This window comes from Diplodia corticola (genome assembly GCF_001883845.1).
Source record: "Diplodia corticola strain CBS 112549 chromosome Unknown scaffold38, whole genome shotgun sequence".
NCBI lineage: Eukaryota > Fungi > Ascomycota > Dothideomycetes > Botryosphaeriales > Botryosphaeriaceae > Diplodia > Diplodia corticola.
Genome location: NW_017971517.1, coordinates 257,128 through 271,189, shown reverse-complemented (window position 1 = coordinate 271,189; position 14,062 = coordinate 257,128). Strand labels below are relative to the sequence as shown.

The following is a 14,062-nucleotide window of genomic DNA, read 5'->3' as shown; positions in this document are numbered from 1 at the left end:
GCACAGGCACAGGGCACGCGCGCTGGCACGGCCTGGCACGGCCGGGCACGGCGGCAGCGACAGGCCAGCATCAGCATTGTCGTGGTCCGCCGCGCCGGGACTGGCTGGACGGCCGCCTCTCAGGGGCTCCCGGCCGCGGCGCACCCACAAGTGATCTCCCCCACAAAGCCGGCCGCGCCGAATCACAGCCCAGTTCACGCGAGGCCGGTTGCCTGGCGACTCGCTGCAGCAGGCATCGCACGGCGCCGGGGCCGCCAGGCCTGCGCTCTCCGCAGCCAACGGCCGCAAGGGACACCCGAGGGCCCAGAGGCTGCTCGGAAGGAGCTGCCGCACCACCACCTCATGCACAGGTCAATCTCCCGTGACAGCTACCTAGTACTAGCGATGGGGTGAGAGCGAGAGCCCGCGCCCAACGCCCGCGCCCAGCGCCCGCGACCGGCGCCCGGCAATCGCTGATCGCATCTTCGCCGATGACAGATACTGAGGCCCACCCTCGCGGCACGCGGAGATGACTGTTGCCGGTGTGGCATGCTTGCATTACTAGCTGCTGCTGTTTCGGGACAACCGAAATGCCTCTCGCGACCGCTTCATTTGCCGTTGCCCTCTCTGGCCACCAGAACCATGCACCCCATGCACCCCATGCACCCTGCCGCGCCCTAGTGGCTGTGCCCATTGCCGTTGGCGTGGATGCCGTCACATCTAGCCGCATTGCGCACCGCCGTCGCCGCTTTGCTCGTGTGCCCGTTCTGCACAGGCCCCCCGCTAGCGATCCCGTCCGCTGTGTCGTCCTTCACGACCGCCTTCTTCACGCCCGCCGCCCCATTGGCCGGCTTGCCCTCGACTGCCGCGCCGTTGAGCGTGTAACCCGTGTCGCTCGAGTCGACGTACGCCTCGAGCCCCTCGCCCTGGCGCGGGTACTCCTTCATCATCTGCTTGTGCAGGTGCAGCGCCTTGACCATCTCCTCGTACGACACGTCGTTCAAGAACACACAGTTACCCAGAGGGCTGGGGATCGCTGCCCGAAGCTTGCCGTCCCGCGTCTTCAAGATGGCCTTGGTACCCCTGTCGAGGATCTCTTCGTCGAACTGTGCGTGATCCATCGACAGCCCTGCTCGCGAGAAGAGGTTCAAGATCCTCCGGTACTCGCCGTCACTGAGCTGGCCCCGCATGTTTGCTAGCGTAGCAGAGTACGCCATGTCAATCGAGATGGCATGTCCGTGGCGGAGGGGCACTTCAGGGACCAGCTCGTGCAGCGGGGACCACCTAGTGAGGTCAGCAGATGATGGCCACCGACACTTGACGAGCGACTCACGTATGTCCATAGGCAATTACTCTGTCCAGTCCGATCTCGTGCAGATTGGGAGTCTCGAGCTTCAGCATCTCGTAGATGCCTGCCCGATTGATCTTGTCTGCAGCCGCCTTGATCTCCGCAGGAGCGCCGTCCGCACGACCGAAGCCGGTGTTGATAAGCTGCTCGCAATACTCATCTAACAAGTCAAAGGTTTCGAGGTGTGCGCAGGTCGAGATCTTGATCAGCTCCGCGAAGCCGTTCCGCACTTGGGCTTTCGGCAGGGTCCGCAGGAAGTTGAAGTCGAGGAAGGTGTGCATGGGGGCATGGTAAGCACCAAGTCTGTTCTTGTAGTTCCCGTAGTTGACGGCAACCTTGATCGAAACAGATGCGTCAATGAGACCAATGACCGTCGTAGGAATGCGGATGAAGTTGGTGTTTCTGCGGTATGCGGCGCAGGCGAACCTGTAGTAGGACATTGGTCAACTGAGCCGGCACCAGCATCGACTGGGGACTATCATACCCGGCCACGTCCGTGACCAATCCACCTCCAACAACCAACACAGGCTCCTACCGAAACATTAGCAACCACAGCATCGACTTCGCTTTCCACATCGGCACGTACCTTGCGCATGATACCGAAGTCCGTCATCGAGTCGGCGATGCTCAGGAAGGTGTCGATTGACTTTGCCTTCTCGCCGATCATGGTCTTGTGGAGCTTGAGATCAATGTTGTAATGGTCGAAATACTGCTGCATCTGCGTGCCGTAGATTTCAAATATGTTGAAATCCATGACGGCGAGACAGCGACCCCAACGCTCGTAGCAGCCAGCCAGCTGGCTGTTGCGAGGGTCGAAGACGCCGTCTAGGAAGGTGAAGTCATATTCGATCTTCTCCCACCCCTGGACGTGGAATCCAGCCGAGGTCTCGGCAACGGTTGCTTTCATGTCCGACATGTTGAAGGGGAAGTGGTAAAAGAGCAAGAGAACAGAGTCAAAGCATCAATTGGTGTTGCAAGGACTGAGGAGGGGCAGTCTACCGGAAACTTGTCGCTTCTTGTACCCCTCCACGCCAGGCGGACGGCCCGTTTTGGACACGCGCTCGTCCGTACCGGATACATGCAGAAACGCAGCGCGTGAATAACAAGGAGCGGTCACAGAAACGGTAGGCATAGCTCCGTTGGGCAATGATTGGTCGCGGCAGGGCGCAGCAAGGTACCGTCGCGGGATGACGATGTCGCCATGGAGTGGAAGCAGGATTCGGCTGCATAGCGCATACAAAAAACGAAAATGCTTCAGGTGTGCGAAGCCGCAAGCGCATTAGCATGAGCCGGACACACATGGTGGAGCAAGTCATGATGTAGGAGAGCACGGCTGGCAGTGGCACGGGGGCCTGGGCATGTCGTCAGTGCAGGCGCAACCAGCCCACAGATCTGGTTGCGGCGGATCGGACTCTGAGATCCTAGTGTCACGCCATTCGCGGGAGGAGGGCGGCAAGGCGCATGATGCGGGTGGGTCCCAGTGGGAAAGGAAGAAGTGCGGTTTCAATGATGATGTTTACATCGAAGACCTGGGACGAAAGCGCGCTTTCTGGGACGCTGGGGGAGTGGGCCACGGCACCTAGCGCGCCCGGTGCTCCGCCTAGCGCGCCCGCTCCGTTGCCGGAAGCGGAGGGGCGGGCTGCTGATCGCCTCGGGCATGGCGGGACTGGCGGCGTCCAACGCTGCCACAAGGGGCCTCGGGCCATGGTGAAATCGCGTAGCGCCAGATCTCTCATGCGCATCGGGTTCCTGAACCGGCCGGGGCCTTTGCGCTCTGCCCCTCCCCCACACGAGCTCCAGGTCGACGCGTCTCCCGCGCCCGCGCCCGCGACGCGGCCGTCTTTTTGGCCCTCGCACTGCCCAGCTGCCATGCCCTCTCAGTCCGCCGCTCCCCTCGCCTGCCGGTTCGAGCATCTCGTCTCCATTTTCCGCTGAAGTAGTCCCCTCCGGGCCGCCGGCAAAGCAATTCGGATTCCATTGCCCGAGTTGCCCGTTGCGGGTGGAGCAAGTATTCCCGCCGCTCGTCGTCTTTAAAACAGCGGCGCCCGCCCTCGCTGCTCCCCACTCCCCGCAGCCATGGCGCAATTCGACGAGAACAAGGCGTACGCCAAGAAGGAGGAGGTTTTCTTCGACGACGGCCGCGAGATCGAACTGCTGCACTTTGTCTATGGCAGACCAAACATCGACGAGATCCGCGGCTCTCCGGCGCGCGTCCTGGCCGCCATTGATGACTTTGCCCGCACCAGGTATCTCATGAACGTCGGCGAGGACAAGGGCAGGATAGTGACCGACTTGATTGCCGAGGTCAAGCCCAAGCTCATGGTAAGTCGTCCCCGCAGAGTGCTGTTACTCCAGGCTGGGTGGTTCTGACCGGACGACAGGTGGAACTGGGAGGCTACGTCGGCTACTCGTGCATCCTCTTCGGCGATGCTGTGCGCAAAGCCGGCGGAAAGCGCTACCTCAGCCTCGAGCGCAATCCTGAGTTCGCTGCCGTCATTGCGTCGCTGGTGGATCTTGCGGGCCTGAGCGACGTTGTCAAGGTGATCGTTGGCTCGAGCGAGGCCTCGATAAAGAGGCTGCATGCGGCGGGCGAGCTGCAGCATATCGACCTCATGTTCCTCGACCACTACAAGCCCGCGTACACGACCGACTTGAAGCTGTGCGAAGAGCTCAAGCTAATCGCGCCGGGCTCTGTTCTCGCCGCCGACAACGTCATCACACCGGGCAACCCGCCATACCTTGAGTATGTCCGGAGCAGCGTCGAGCGCAAGAGAACAGCCGCCACGGCCAACGGCACGGTGGGTGCGGACGGCGTCGACACGCGTTTCACAGACCGGACGTCCAAACAGTACGTCGCACGAGAAGGCGAAGCCAAGCTCGACACGACCCGCACGGGCAACCCGAACCTGGTCTATGAGAGCAAACTGGTGAATAGCTTTGAACCCACCGGTGAAAAGGTATGGTCACCATTCCAGGGAGCCATATCGAACAATGTTACTGATTCTCGGCATAGGATGGCGTGGAGATTACTCGATGCGTCGGAGTACAGGGCTAGATCAGAGGCAGTGGCGGGCTGTCGGGGCTGTCGGGGCGTCGGGAAAGAAGTCTTGTTCCTGCCACGACCAGAACGAGACCACGCATCACCTGACTGCGCGTTTGCCCCGCTTTCCTCTTGCGGAAGCTACGGGCTGCCTCGCGGGCACTTGGCTACCTTTTCTCCATCGCAATCAATTACCATGATATTCCCCACAGCAATCTCTCGTGATGCTACTCCGTCCTAGTGAAACTGGTGGCGATGAGCATAACGCCCAAAACAGCGTATCCATGACGTAGTGAAGACTGCATTCATGATCCTTTCACGTAACACAAGCACTTCAGCCAGTCCGCGAACTTTCCATCGTCCGATCGTCTCTCTCGACGCTAAACAACACTCGAATTCCCTTCCGCACCTTTGCGGTCGACCAATCCCTCGCGCCACGGGCAGCGTCACCATGCCGTCTCTGCTCTACAGCCACTGGCCAAAAAACCTCCTCCTCATTCTTCTGAGCTTCATCTTTCTTCCCTTCGATACCTTCCTCTTCTTCGCCGCCTACGCCCTTCGGCCCTTTCTCCGCGCTGCCTCCCGCAAAAACGGCGGCGCGAATGTCACAAAGGACGCCATCACCAACGGTGGCGGCGGCCATCGCGGTGACAATGGCGGACAAACCATCCTCGTAACCGGCGTCTCCATGACCAAAGCCCTCGTCCTCACCCGTCTGCTGCACGCCCACAACCCCTCGCACCGCATCATCGGCGCCGACTTCCATCCGCTGGCGTGCGGGCGGGCGTCGCGCTCGCTCTCGCGCTTCTACGTCCTGTCGCCGCCCACGGCCGCGGGCGACGCGGACCCGTACATCACCTCGCTGCTGCGCGTCATCGGGGCGGAGCGCTGCGCGCTCTGGATCAGCTGCTCGGGCGTCGCGTCCGCCCTCGAGGACGGCGTCGCGGCCGAGGTCGTGGCCAAGCGCACGCGCTGCCGCGTCGTCCAGTTCGGCGTCGCCGACGTGCGCGACCTGCACGAAAAGGACGCCTTCATGGAGCGCACGCGGCGGCTCGCCCTGCGCGTGCCCGAGACGCGCAAGGTGGAGAGCGCCGACGCCATGGTGGCGGCCCTGCGGCGGTGCGTGGGCCTGTCCGCCCGCCGGCGCGAGAAGGAGGGAGGGTGCGGCGGCAGGAGGTTCATCGCGAAGAGCGTCGGCATGGACGACAAGAGCCGCGGCGACCTGACGCTTCTGCCGCGCGCGACGGAGCGTGAGACGCGCGAGCACGTCGCCCGGCTCGGCGTGAGCAAGGAGCGGCCGTGGATCGTGCAAGAGTTCGTGAGGGGCCACGAGTTCTGCACACACGCCCTCGTGGTGCGTGGCCGCGTGCGTGCGTTCCTGGCGTGCCCGTCGGCCGAGTTGCTGATGCACTACCGCGCCCTACCGGCGGATTCACCGCTGTCGCGCGCGATGTTGGCCTTTACAGAGAGGCAGACTGAGCCCGGCGGCGAGGCCTTCACCGGCCACTTGAGCTTCGACTTCCTCGTCAAGGATGAGGATGTCGAGAAAACGGACCCGGAAAGCATCGCCTTGTATCCGATCGAGTGTAACCCGCGTGCTCATACGGCGGACGTGCTGCTCGATGGCTCCATGGAGCTCGCCGACGAGTATCTTGCCGTTCTCCGGGACGACCCGTCGACGAAGGACATCGTAACGCCGAAGCAGCCTCTCAAGTACTACTGGGTCGGACACGATCTGGTGCAGCTATTCCTGCTGCCAGTCCTGTCGACGCTGACAGGCCAGGCTCCAGTCATCGAGACGGCGAAATCCGTTCGTGAATTCATCGAACACATTCTGTTCTGGAAGGACGGCACTTTCGAGGTGTGGGATCCGTTGCCGTGGTGGTGGCTCTACCATGTTTACTGGCCTATGCAGTTCGTCAACAGTATTCGAACTGGAAGGAAGTGGAGCCGGATAAATGTAAGCACTACCAAGATGTTCGACTGCAACTGAATAAAGTAGATGTGGGGGATTGTTCAATACACAGCACTATCAGTCCCAACAATCGTACAGCTATAGGAGATTTCTTCTCTTGCTGCGCATTCACACTCCAAAACGCCAATTTCCGAACATGCCGTGAATGATCCCTTCTGCTCGCCCCATCTCAGTTTCTCACAACCTCATCCATCTCCCTGAGCGTGAAATCGAGCAGATAACTTTCATCAACAAGCTCATCCATGCGTTTGTAGTGCCTGTCCGTATAGGCTCCCAGAGCATCCACGACTTCTTTCACACTGCTCTTCGACTGAAGGCCACCAACGGCCTTCAGCGATGAGAGCCTCGTCGCCGGGTACAATCGCATGAGCGCCCAGAGGATTTTCTGCGCAACAGGCGCCGTCCTTGCATTGGTGTTCCAGTCTCTGATCCGTAGGAGTAGAGTTAGGATCTGCTCGTCCGCCAAGCTTCCCAAAACCTCATCGACCTCCACGTTTCCTGTTAGACTGCCCTTCTCTTGCTCCTCTGCTTCCACTACGCCCTTGAACAGGTTGAGCAAGCGGCCAGGCTGGTTGAGTTGAATCGCCAGAGTAATTGCTTCGCGCCAGTTGCCCGCATGCATGTAGTTCTGCAGTCGCTGGTCTTGCTCCACGCGTTCTGCCTCGCCCTTGGCAGCAGCTTCCATGGAAGCTTCGGTCGTGTCCTCCCAGAAGGTAATCACACTGTCGCCGCCACCTGAGACGAGCGTCTTGGTCGAGGGATTGACAGTCAAGGCCCATACCCTGTCAGTGTGATTGTCCAACGTGCATGATACCTCGCCAGTGCTGATGTCCCAGACCTTGACCAGACCATCACCAGCAGCAGATGCGACCTCCGCTCCACGCTTATCACGGGAATCGCTGGCCTGAAGGTAAGGGAGCCATGCTAGCTTCAGAATGCTGTTTGTGTGGCCTTCTAGGGTCAGTAGACAGCTGTAATCCGCCAAACTCCAGATTTTGACTGTCTTGTCACCGGAACCTGTAGCGATCAGACCGCGATTGCCGCCCCCGTTGATTTGTGGCGTATCCCTTGGCGCAAATTTCACAGTCCACACACCGCGACGATGACCCCGAAGCACACCGATGGTCTCTCCAGCCTCAACTGACCAGATTTTGACGGTCCTGTCCTGCGAGGCAGTGGCAAAGAGTGTCGCGTTGTGGTTGATGTCGACTGCGTTGATGTCCTTGTCGTGGGCCTTGCGAGTCCACGTTGCGCGCGAAGCCTTTTTGACGTCTTTCTTGATGCTCGAAGTATCCCATCGCTTGATGGTTTTGTCTTGCGAACCGGTGATGATGAAAGCAGGCGGATGCTCCAGGGGATTGGAATGTGCTGCAGAGCCAACCTGCGGAACCGTCTTGGGTAAAGCAATGGCGCCAAGAGATTCCGCGTGGCCGGTGAAGGTGGCGTAGCAATTCCATGCATCGTCTTCTGGATCCAGTCGCCAAAGACGAGCAGTGTTGTCTTTCGCTCCAGTGGCCAACCAGTGGCCTGACCAATCAACATCCAGGCAAATGATGATGTCCTCGTGCCCCTTAAGCAGACCCTTGTCAGCACCAAAGTAACCGCCGCCAATCTGGTCGTCCGCGTCCGCTTCTTGCGATTTCAGAGATATTATCCTGATATCCTCGACGTTTGTCGCCAAGGCTAGGAATGAACGGTCGGGACCAACATAAGCCAGATCGATGACCTCGTCGTGGGTGCCGGATATCCGCCTAAGGACAGGAAGCGGTGCGGCAGTCTCGGCGCTGCCAATCTGCGCCAGCGGAGCCTTTGAATGGAGGACAAGAGTCTGATCCGCATGGACGGTCAAGATGTACGGGAGACCCTCGTGGTTAATAACGTCGACAATACCTTCGGTCTCGTTGCCCGGCTCTTGATCCTCGGTAACCTCTCTTCCTCCAGAAAGCGTCCATAACCGAATCTTTCCGTTGGCGCCACCAGTGTAGATGTATGCACCATTTTGCACGAAGCCAGCGCTCTCGACCTCCTCAAGAACGGGGATCGTACTCCTGACTTTCCAGGTGCGAGCGTCCCAGACCATTACCGTCTTGTCCCTACTTCCAGACACCAAAGCATTCTCCTCTGCGGAAAAATCGAGACTTCGCACGACAGAAACGTGGGAGTCCAGAGCAACAATGCTCTTGCGCTTGTGCAAATCCCAGATGCGGACCTTTCCGTCCTCCCCACCAGACGCCAATCTGTAGCCAATGGCAGCGTCTCCGTTCTCCTCGGCCGCGTCTTCCTTTCTCTTCTTCTTGCCGGCCTTGTCTGGCTCCGCGTTTGAGACGTGCGCCTCGAAAAAGTGCAGCGAAGCGATGACGCCACTGTGGCCATGGAAGTTGTGAGTGGTGTAGCCGCCCCGGATGTCCCACACCTTGACCGTCCCGTCGGCGCCTCCAGTCGCGAGAAGAGTGCCGGTGCGGTCGGTGGTCGACACGACGACGGGGGAGGAATGCGGCTTGAGGGTACGGGTGAGGTCAGCGTCGATGAGGACGTCGGCAGCGCCGGACGGCTTCAGGGCGTAGATGCGCATAGAAAGCGAGCGCGAGCATATTACGAGGTGGGAGCCGGTGGGGGTCAAGCAGAGCGAAGTGATGACCTCTCCGTCCTGTTCTGCACGTCAATGTCAGATACAGAGGGTGTATTCTGCCGGCAGACTCGTGGACGTACGCCTTCTATGCGGGCAAGTTCAGTGCCCGTGGCAAGGTCGGTCAAGAGCGCGTCCTCGCCCAGACAAGTCGCCAGGATGCGGCCATTGCGGCTGAGGCCCACGCTGCCACCCACGTAGACGGGCTGGATGGTCCGGCTGACCTCAAAAGTGGTCTTCACAGCAGCCCTCTGCGCCATGGCTCAGCTTGATCGAAGGAGGGGAATGGGTGTGGGGAGATTGAGGCTGGCGGCCGCCCAGGCGTCGCAACTTTTTCGACGTCTGGCTATCGATAAGGCATGCGCTAGGCTGCATCGGGAAACCCTGCGCCTGCTGTCTCGCATCAGCGCGCGCTCGCCTCGCATCTCTAACCTCTACCGCGACCGCGACCTCTGACTTCTGACCTCTGACTTCTGGCTCGTCCCTCCCCGCACCCATTGCCGGGGGCCCTCTTGCGCATTCTCCACGACATGCGCTCGGCAGCAACGCCACCCCCTTCGCCGCCTTGACCATCGCTCAGAATGGGCAGAGATGTGTTTCTGACCAGGCTTGTTCTTGTGCGTCTTGATCCTCGCATGTGTCGCGTCGACTGACGCAGCTTCGCAAAGGGCCGCTCGTCACATGAAGCCCCAGAGCCGGCCCCCCACCATGCCTCACCTCCGGCTCCTGGAAGCACCTCCGCTCAGTATGACGAACGCGGCCATCCAGCCAACCCAAGGGCCCGCGCCCTGGGCAGAGCCCTAAGAGATGCCCAGAACGACATTCTTGCCGCAGTAGGCGTCGTTGAGCGCAAGCGCGTCCACATTGCCGGATTCCCTCTTCCCCCGCCCAAGGATCCCCGTGTCACGAAGCAGGTCGAGGCCGAGGACCTCAGCGGCACCCTGGTCGCCATCTGCGGCACTCTGACGCGGTATGCAGGCACCTGGTGGGTGGGTGCTTTGCAAGACCGCGTACTTGTACGTCACCTCCAGAGGAATCCATGGCTTGGCTCCTGACCTGCTCCAGACTTACGACTATCCTCTTGAGCTTTCGTTCTCGGACCTGGTCGGAGCTCAGCTTGCGTCCGCAGGACCCGCCGGCTTCCTGTTTGCTGGGCTCCCAGCCCAGCTCATCTCCATGATCATGAACGATGGGGACCTGTGGGCGTCCTTTGTGGTCTCGTTGATCGACGACGCTGTGTTCCGGTCAAGCCTATCGCGAAAAAGCCGAGTTGCTATTTCGCGGCGGAAGCCATGGATACGCAAGTTGTGAGTTGAATGTCTGCTCGGAACCGCTGGAAACTCATGCCTCGCGATACAGAATAGCTATATCCATCGAGGTTGCTTTTGCACCCATTGTCCTCCATGCTGCCTACCAGAGGCTCTTCTTGGCCCCGCCGTCACAGCTGCTGCCGCGCTTGCAAACCTTCAACCCATTCTCCGCATCCTCGCCCCTTCAGGCGGTTGCGGTCCCAAGGCCTTTAGGCATGGGCAATGTGATGGGCTGGCTTAACGCTCTCTCAACCTCGCCGGTAGTTCTGGTCATCGCGTGGAGGCGGTCGATGGCCAGCATTCAACGTTTCATGTATGAGCCGCTAGAGAAAGGGATACTCACCCCCGACAATCCGGACCAATATACCGCCGACGAGGCCTCGGAACGACGCAGATTCCTCGAGAAAGACGCCGCAGATAGCCAGCAAACAGACCACGCCTGGTCGAGCTGGTTCTTTACTTGTCTTAACTGGAGCTGGCGCGTAGACTCTGCACCAGGAACTACCGGAACTGCTCTCCATGGCGACGGGCAGAATACTGATGTCCACGAGACACGCGGCGAGCAGAGATCCCATACACCAGCCGAGGCAGGCGGACAGGTACGGACTCCTGGGTCTCCTTCTGCTCATACCAGGCACGCGTCCTCAACATCGCCACATTCTCCCAGCGAATCGAATCGGAACCACGATGACGAGAGAGACGCCACCGTAAGAATTGCCTCCCGCGACGAAGGCTCTGGCGTAGTGAGCCTGGAGATTGCTCTGCCGGAAGAGCTCCAAAATGGTGTCGCGAGCACCCGCCGGAACCACTCGTCCGAGACTCAGGACAACCGCGACGAACATCAGCAAAGGCGGTCGCACGGCCCGGGACGAGGCCGTAAACGCACGCATCGCGTGACCCAACTTGCAGAAGAGCCAGCAGAGATGCTAGGATCATGGGTCAATCTGACGTTCTCGGACTGGGTTCTTCTGCCTCTGAAGGCCGTCGGCCTGCGAATGATTGCGACTTCATGCCTGCAATCACTCAATCCCGGAGGCGGCCAGGCGCGGCTTCCCTTGTTCGCTAACGGAATCCTCTCGCCATCCTGGCCTGCATTCACAAAAACGGATATTGCTTCGGGCCCAGGATTGACAAAGCTCGGCATATTCGCAGGCAGAGTAGGGCTTTGCTGCGCTTTGCAGATTCTGCTTGGCCTTGGGCTGTCGGGGGTTGAATGCATTGCCGTCACCGTGCTTGGAAAGAGATATTTTGGTTGGGGCCAAGTTCGATAAAGACAGGAATGACAGGGAGAAGGACGGTTAGGTCATTGTGGTGCAACCCAGTACTCGCTGCATAAATTGCACCACATGTCCTGGCCTGCGGACGCGCAACTAGAGGGAAGCCGTTACCTCTAGCTTTGCCGATCGGCACAGGCGGGCTGGAATAGGCAAGTTTGCCAGACCGATCCCTGTCGACGTTGCGTTGTGGCTTCTCGCGTTCCAGACTCAGATCTTGCCAAGACCCCTGTCAGGATGTGCGATGACGTACGGCAGATCAGACGGGATCGCTCAAGAGGGTCCAGTCCCCCCGCAGCCCGAGCTCCAGAGTCCACTGCACTCCATTCTACACAACCTTCCCGGCGCAAGTGGTCTTCATTGGTCACGATATTCACTCCCATCATCATGTCGGCACTTGAGGATTTGAAGAAGCAGAACGAGGCCCTGCAAGGTGAGAACATGGTTCCAGGCTCCGTCCAGAGATCACACGCACGCTGCTCGGGCGGAAGACTCCTCTCAACCTACCACTCAAGAAGTCCTCCGACCTCAGGCTAATCCGCATCGCCCAGCCGGCGTTGCAAACATCCAGAAAATCGCTGGTACAGGAACGAAGGCAGCGGGAACTCCAGCAGCGAAGGCAGCTACCTCCTCTGCTGCTAAACCGAAAACTCCGGGTGGGACCAAGACTACCTCCACGAAGTCTACGCCTTTGAACGCTACAAACAAGGCCACAACCTCGGCAGGCACAGCAAAGAAGACTGTGATTTCGGGCACGGCGAAGACCGCTACGCCTCAGAAGGCAACGCCGGTTAAAGCGACCACACCGGCAAAGGCTCCTTCGCAGGCCCCAGTTGGCGCGAAGAAGTCCGTACCTGCCACAACCACCATCGGATCGCCCGCCAACCCGACGAAGCCCATCAATGGTGCAAAGCCTCGTACGCCGAGTGCCACAAACAAGGCCGCTCCAGCGTCAACAACAGCAACGACCACACCGAAGTCGCCTGTAGCTAGAGTCACACCAAAGATCACCCCCACCAGCTCGACGACACCCAAGACCACGGCTCCAGCCGTGAAACCCGTAGCACCAACAACGTCAGCAAAGCCCGCCATTGCCAGCACCACCTCCGCTAAAAGTCCCGGCGCCGTAAAAAAGGTCACCATCGCCCCAGAATCGTTACCACCTTCTCAGCGCAACAAAAAGGTTCCGCGCAAGCTCGACACGCGCGGCAGCAACCCCGTGACAGCGACCACGGGCGCCGCAACGTCAGTCCTGAACGGCGGCGTCAACACAGCCACCTCCGCCCTGACCGGCACGACATCGACCGCCGTGGGCGCCACAAACGCCCTCACTTCGGGCGTGACTGGCGGCATCTCGAAAACGGCGGAGCGCCTCCCGCCGGGCGTCGGCCAGCCCGTCTCGCACATTTCGTCGGGCGCAGGCAAGACGCTGACGGGCACGACGAGCGGCGCGCGCGACGCCGCCAACAGCGCCGTCAAGGGCGTCGGCTCCGCCGTCACGGACACGACGTCCGCCCTCGGCCAGGGCAACGTCGGCGGCGCTGTCGGCGGGCTCACCGGCGGCGTGGGGAGCACCGTCGGCGGCGCGGGCAGAGGGCTCGGCGACGCGCTCGAGGGCGCGACGGGCGGCGTCGGGCACACGGTCGGCGGCCCTGTCGGTGGCGTCGTCGGCGGCGTCGGAAAGGGCCTCGGCGACGCGGTGGGCGGCATCACGGGCGGCCTCGGCGACGGCGTGGGGAGGCTGGGGAAGGGCGACGTCGTGGGCGGATTGAGCAGTACCGTTGGTGGCGTCGGCAGGGGGCTGGGCGGGTTGGCTGGGGGAGTGCTGGGCGGTGTGGGCTTGGGGAGGAAGGAGGAACGGGGCTAGCAGGTCCTCGGGTGCCTCGCTGGACTCACCGATGAAATTTCTGATGGCACACATGAGATAGTCCAAAGCGGTGGCGGCGTTCAGGATATTACACACAGCCGGTCAAACGGAATAATAATCACACTGTCACTGCAAGTGGTCGTAGCACGGAAGCATGCGAGTAGACAGATTCCAAGGTCTGATTGATCATAGACTATAGCCTCCGCAGGCCTAACGTCCTACCCCCCCAGGCGACGATTAGGATGTATATCATTGGGCAGCAGTCGGTAAGTAGCAAGCATGGCTACGGCAAAGCGGTGATTCACGACTCTGAATTCCCAAGCACCAAACCACCTCCTTATACGCTCATTTCGCACAGCGCCTATAATACAAGAGCAAAAGGTTGTATGATATCATCTGTAACTAAAGAGCCAAAGAACGCAATCACAAAATAAAAGAGAAAGAGAAAAATTAGCCACCTTATCGCCCATGGGCAAAGGAAGCGATCCCAAAGAGACCCCCTCAAAAGGGCCATATGGAGGAGGAAGGGGGGGGAGGGGAAAAAAAGCCAATCGAAAAAAAAAGTAGTTTGTCATCTTCGTCTGTATGACGTTCCATGCATCGTTGACGCATTGCAAAGAATCATAATCCCGCCACCGATATC

General features: G+C 60.0%; 6 protein-coding genes across 6 annotated transcripts; 4 read left to right on the top strand and 2 right to left on the bottom strand.

The window, feature by feature from the left end:
• Positions 1-656: 656 nt before the first annotated feature.
• On the bottom strand, positions 657-2,243 carry BKCO1_3800095 (3-dehydroquinate synthase; the record flags this gene model as incomplete). The annotated part of the gene is made up of 4 exons (XM_020275310.1): positions 657-1,263; positions 1,313-1,753; positions 1,812-1,858; positions 1,914-2,243. 4 exons carry the CDS (start codon positions 2,241-2,243, stop codon positions 657-659), a joined length of 1,425 nt encoding a protein of 474 aa, XP_020128664.1.
• Positions 2,244-3,403: 1,160 nt separating this feature from the next.
• On the top strand, positions 3,404-4,382 carry BKCO1_3800094 (catechol o-methyltransferase; the record flags this gene model as incomplete). Its single annotated transcript, XM_020275309.1, has 3 exons — positions 3,404-3,649; positions 3,709-4,284; positions 4,341-4,382. The coding sequence occupies 3 exons, from the start codon at positions 3,404-3,406 to the stop codon at positions 4,380-4,382; spliced, it is 864 nt and encodes a 287-aa protein (XP_020128668.1).
• Positions 4,383-4,818: 436 nt separating this feature from the next.
• On the top strand, positions 4,819-6,360 carry BKCO1_3800093 (o-methyltransferase family 3; the record flags this gene model as incomplete). Its single annotated transcript, XM_020275308.1, has 1 exon — positions 4,819-6,360. One exon carries the CDS (start codon positions 4,819-4,821, stop codon positions 6,358-6,360), a length of 1,542 nt encoding a protein of 513 aa, XP_020128660.1.
• Positions 6,361-6,511: 151 nt separating this feature from the next.
• Positions 6,512-9,228, bottom strand: BKCO1_3800092 (small nucleolar ribonucleoprotein complex subunit; the record flags this gene model as incomplete). Its single annotated transcript, XM_020275307.1, has 2 exons — positions 6,512-8,989; positions 9,052-9,228. The coding sequence occupies 2 exons, from the start codon at positions 9,226-9,228 to the stop codon at positions 6,512-6,514; spliced, it is 2,655 nt and encodes an 884-aa protein (XP_020128666.1).
• Positions 9,229-9,549: 321 nt separating this feature from the next.
• Positions 9,550-11,549, top strand: BKCO1_3800091 (uncharacterized protein; the record flags this gene model as incomplete). Its single annotated transcript, XM_020275306.1, has 4 exons — positions 9,550-9,585; positions 9,637-9,984; positions 10,034-10,275; positions 10,328-11,549. 4 exons carry the CDS (start codon positions 9,550-9,552, stop codon positions 11,547-11,549), a joined length of 1,848 nt encoding a protein of 615 aa, XP_020128661.1.
• A 390-nt stretch (positions 11,550-11,939) lies between these two features.
• Positions 11,940-13,419, top strand: BKCO1_3800090 (extracellular membrane cfem domain protein; the record flags this gene model as incomplete). The annotated part of the gene is made up of 2 exons (XM_020275305.1): positions 11,940-11,985; positions 12,104-13,419. 2 exons carry the CDS (start codon positions 11,940-11,942, stop codon positions 13,417-13,419), a joined length of 1,362 nt encoding a protein of 453 aa, XP_020128662.1.
• Between the last annotated feature and the right edge of the window lie 643 nt (positions 13,420-14,062).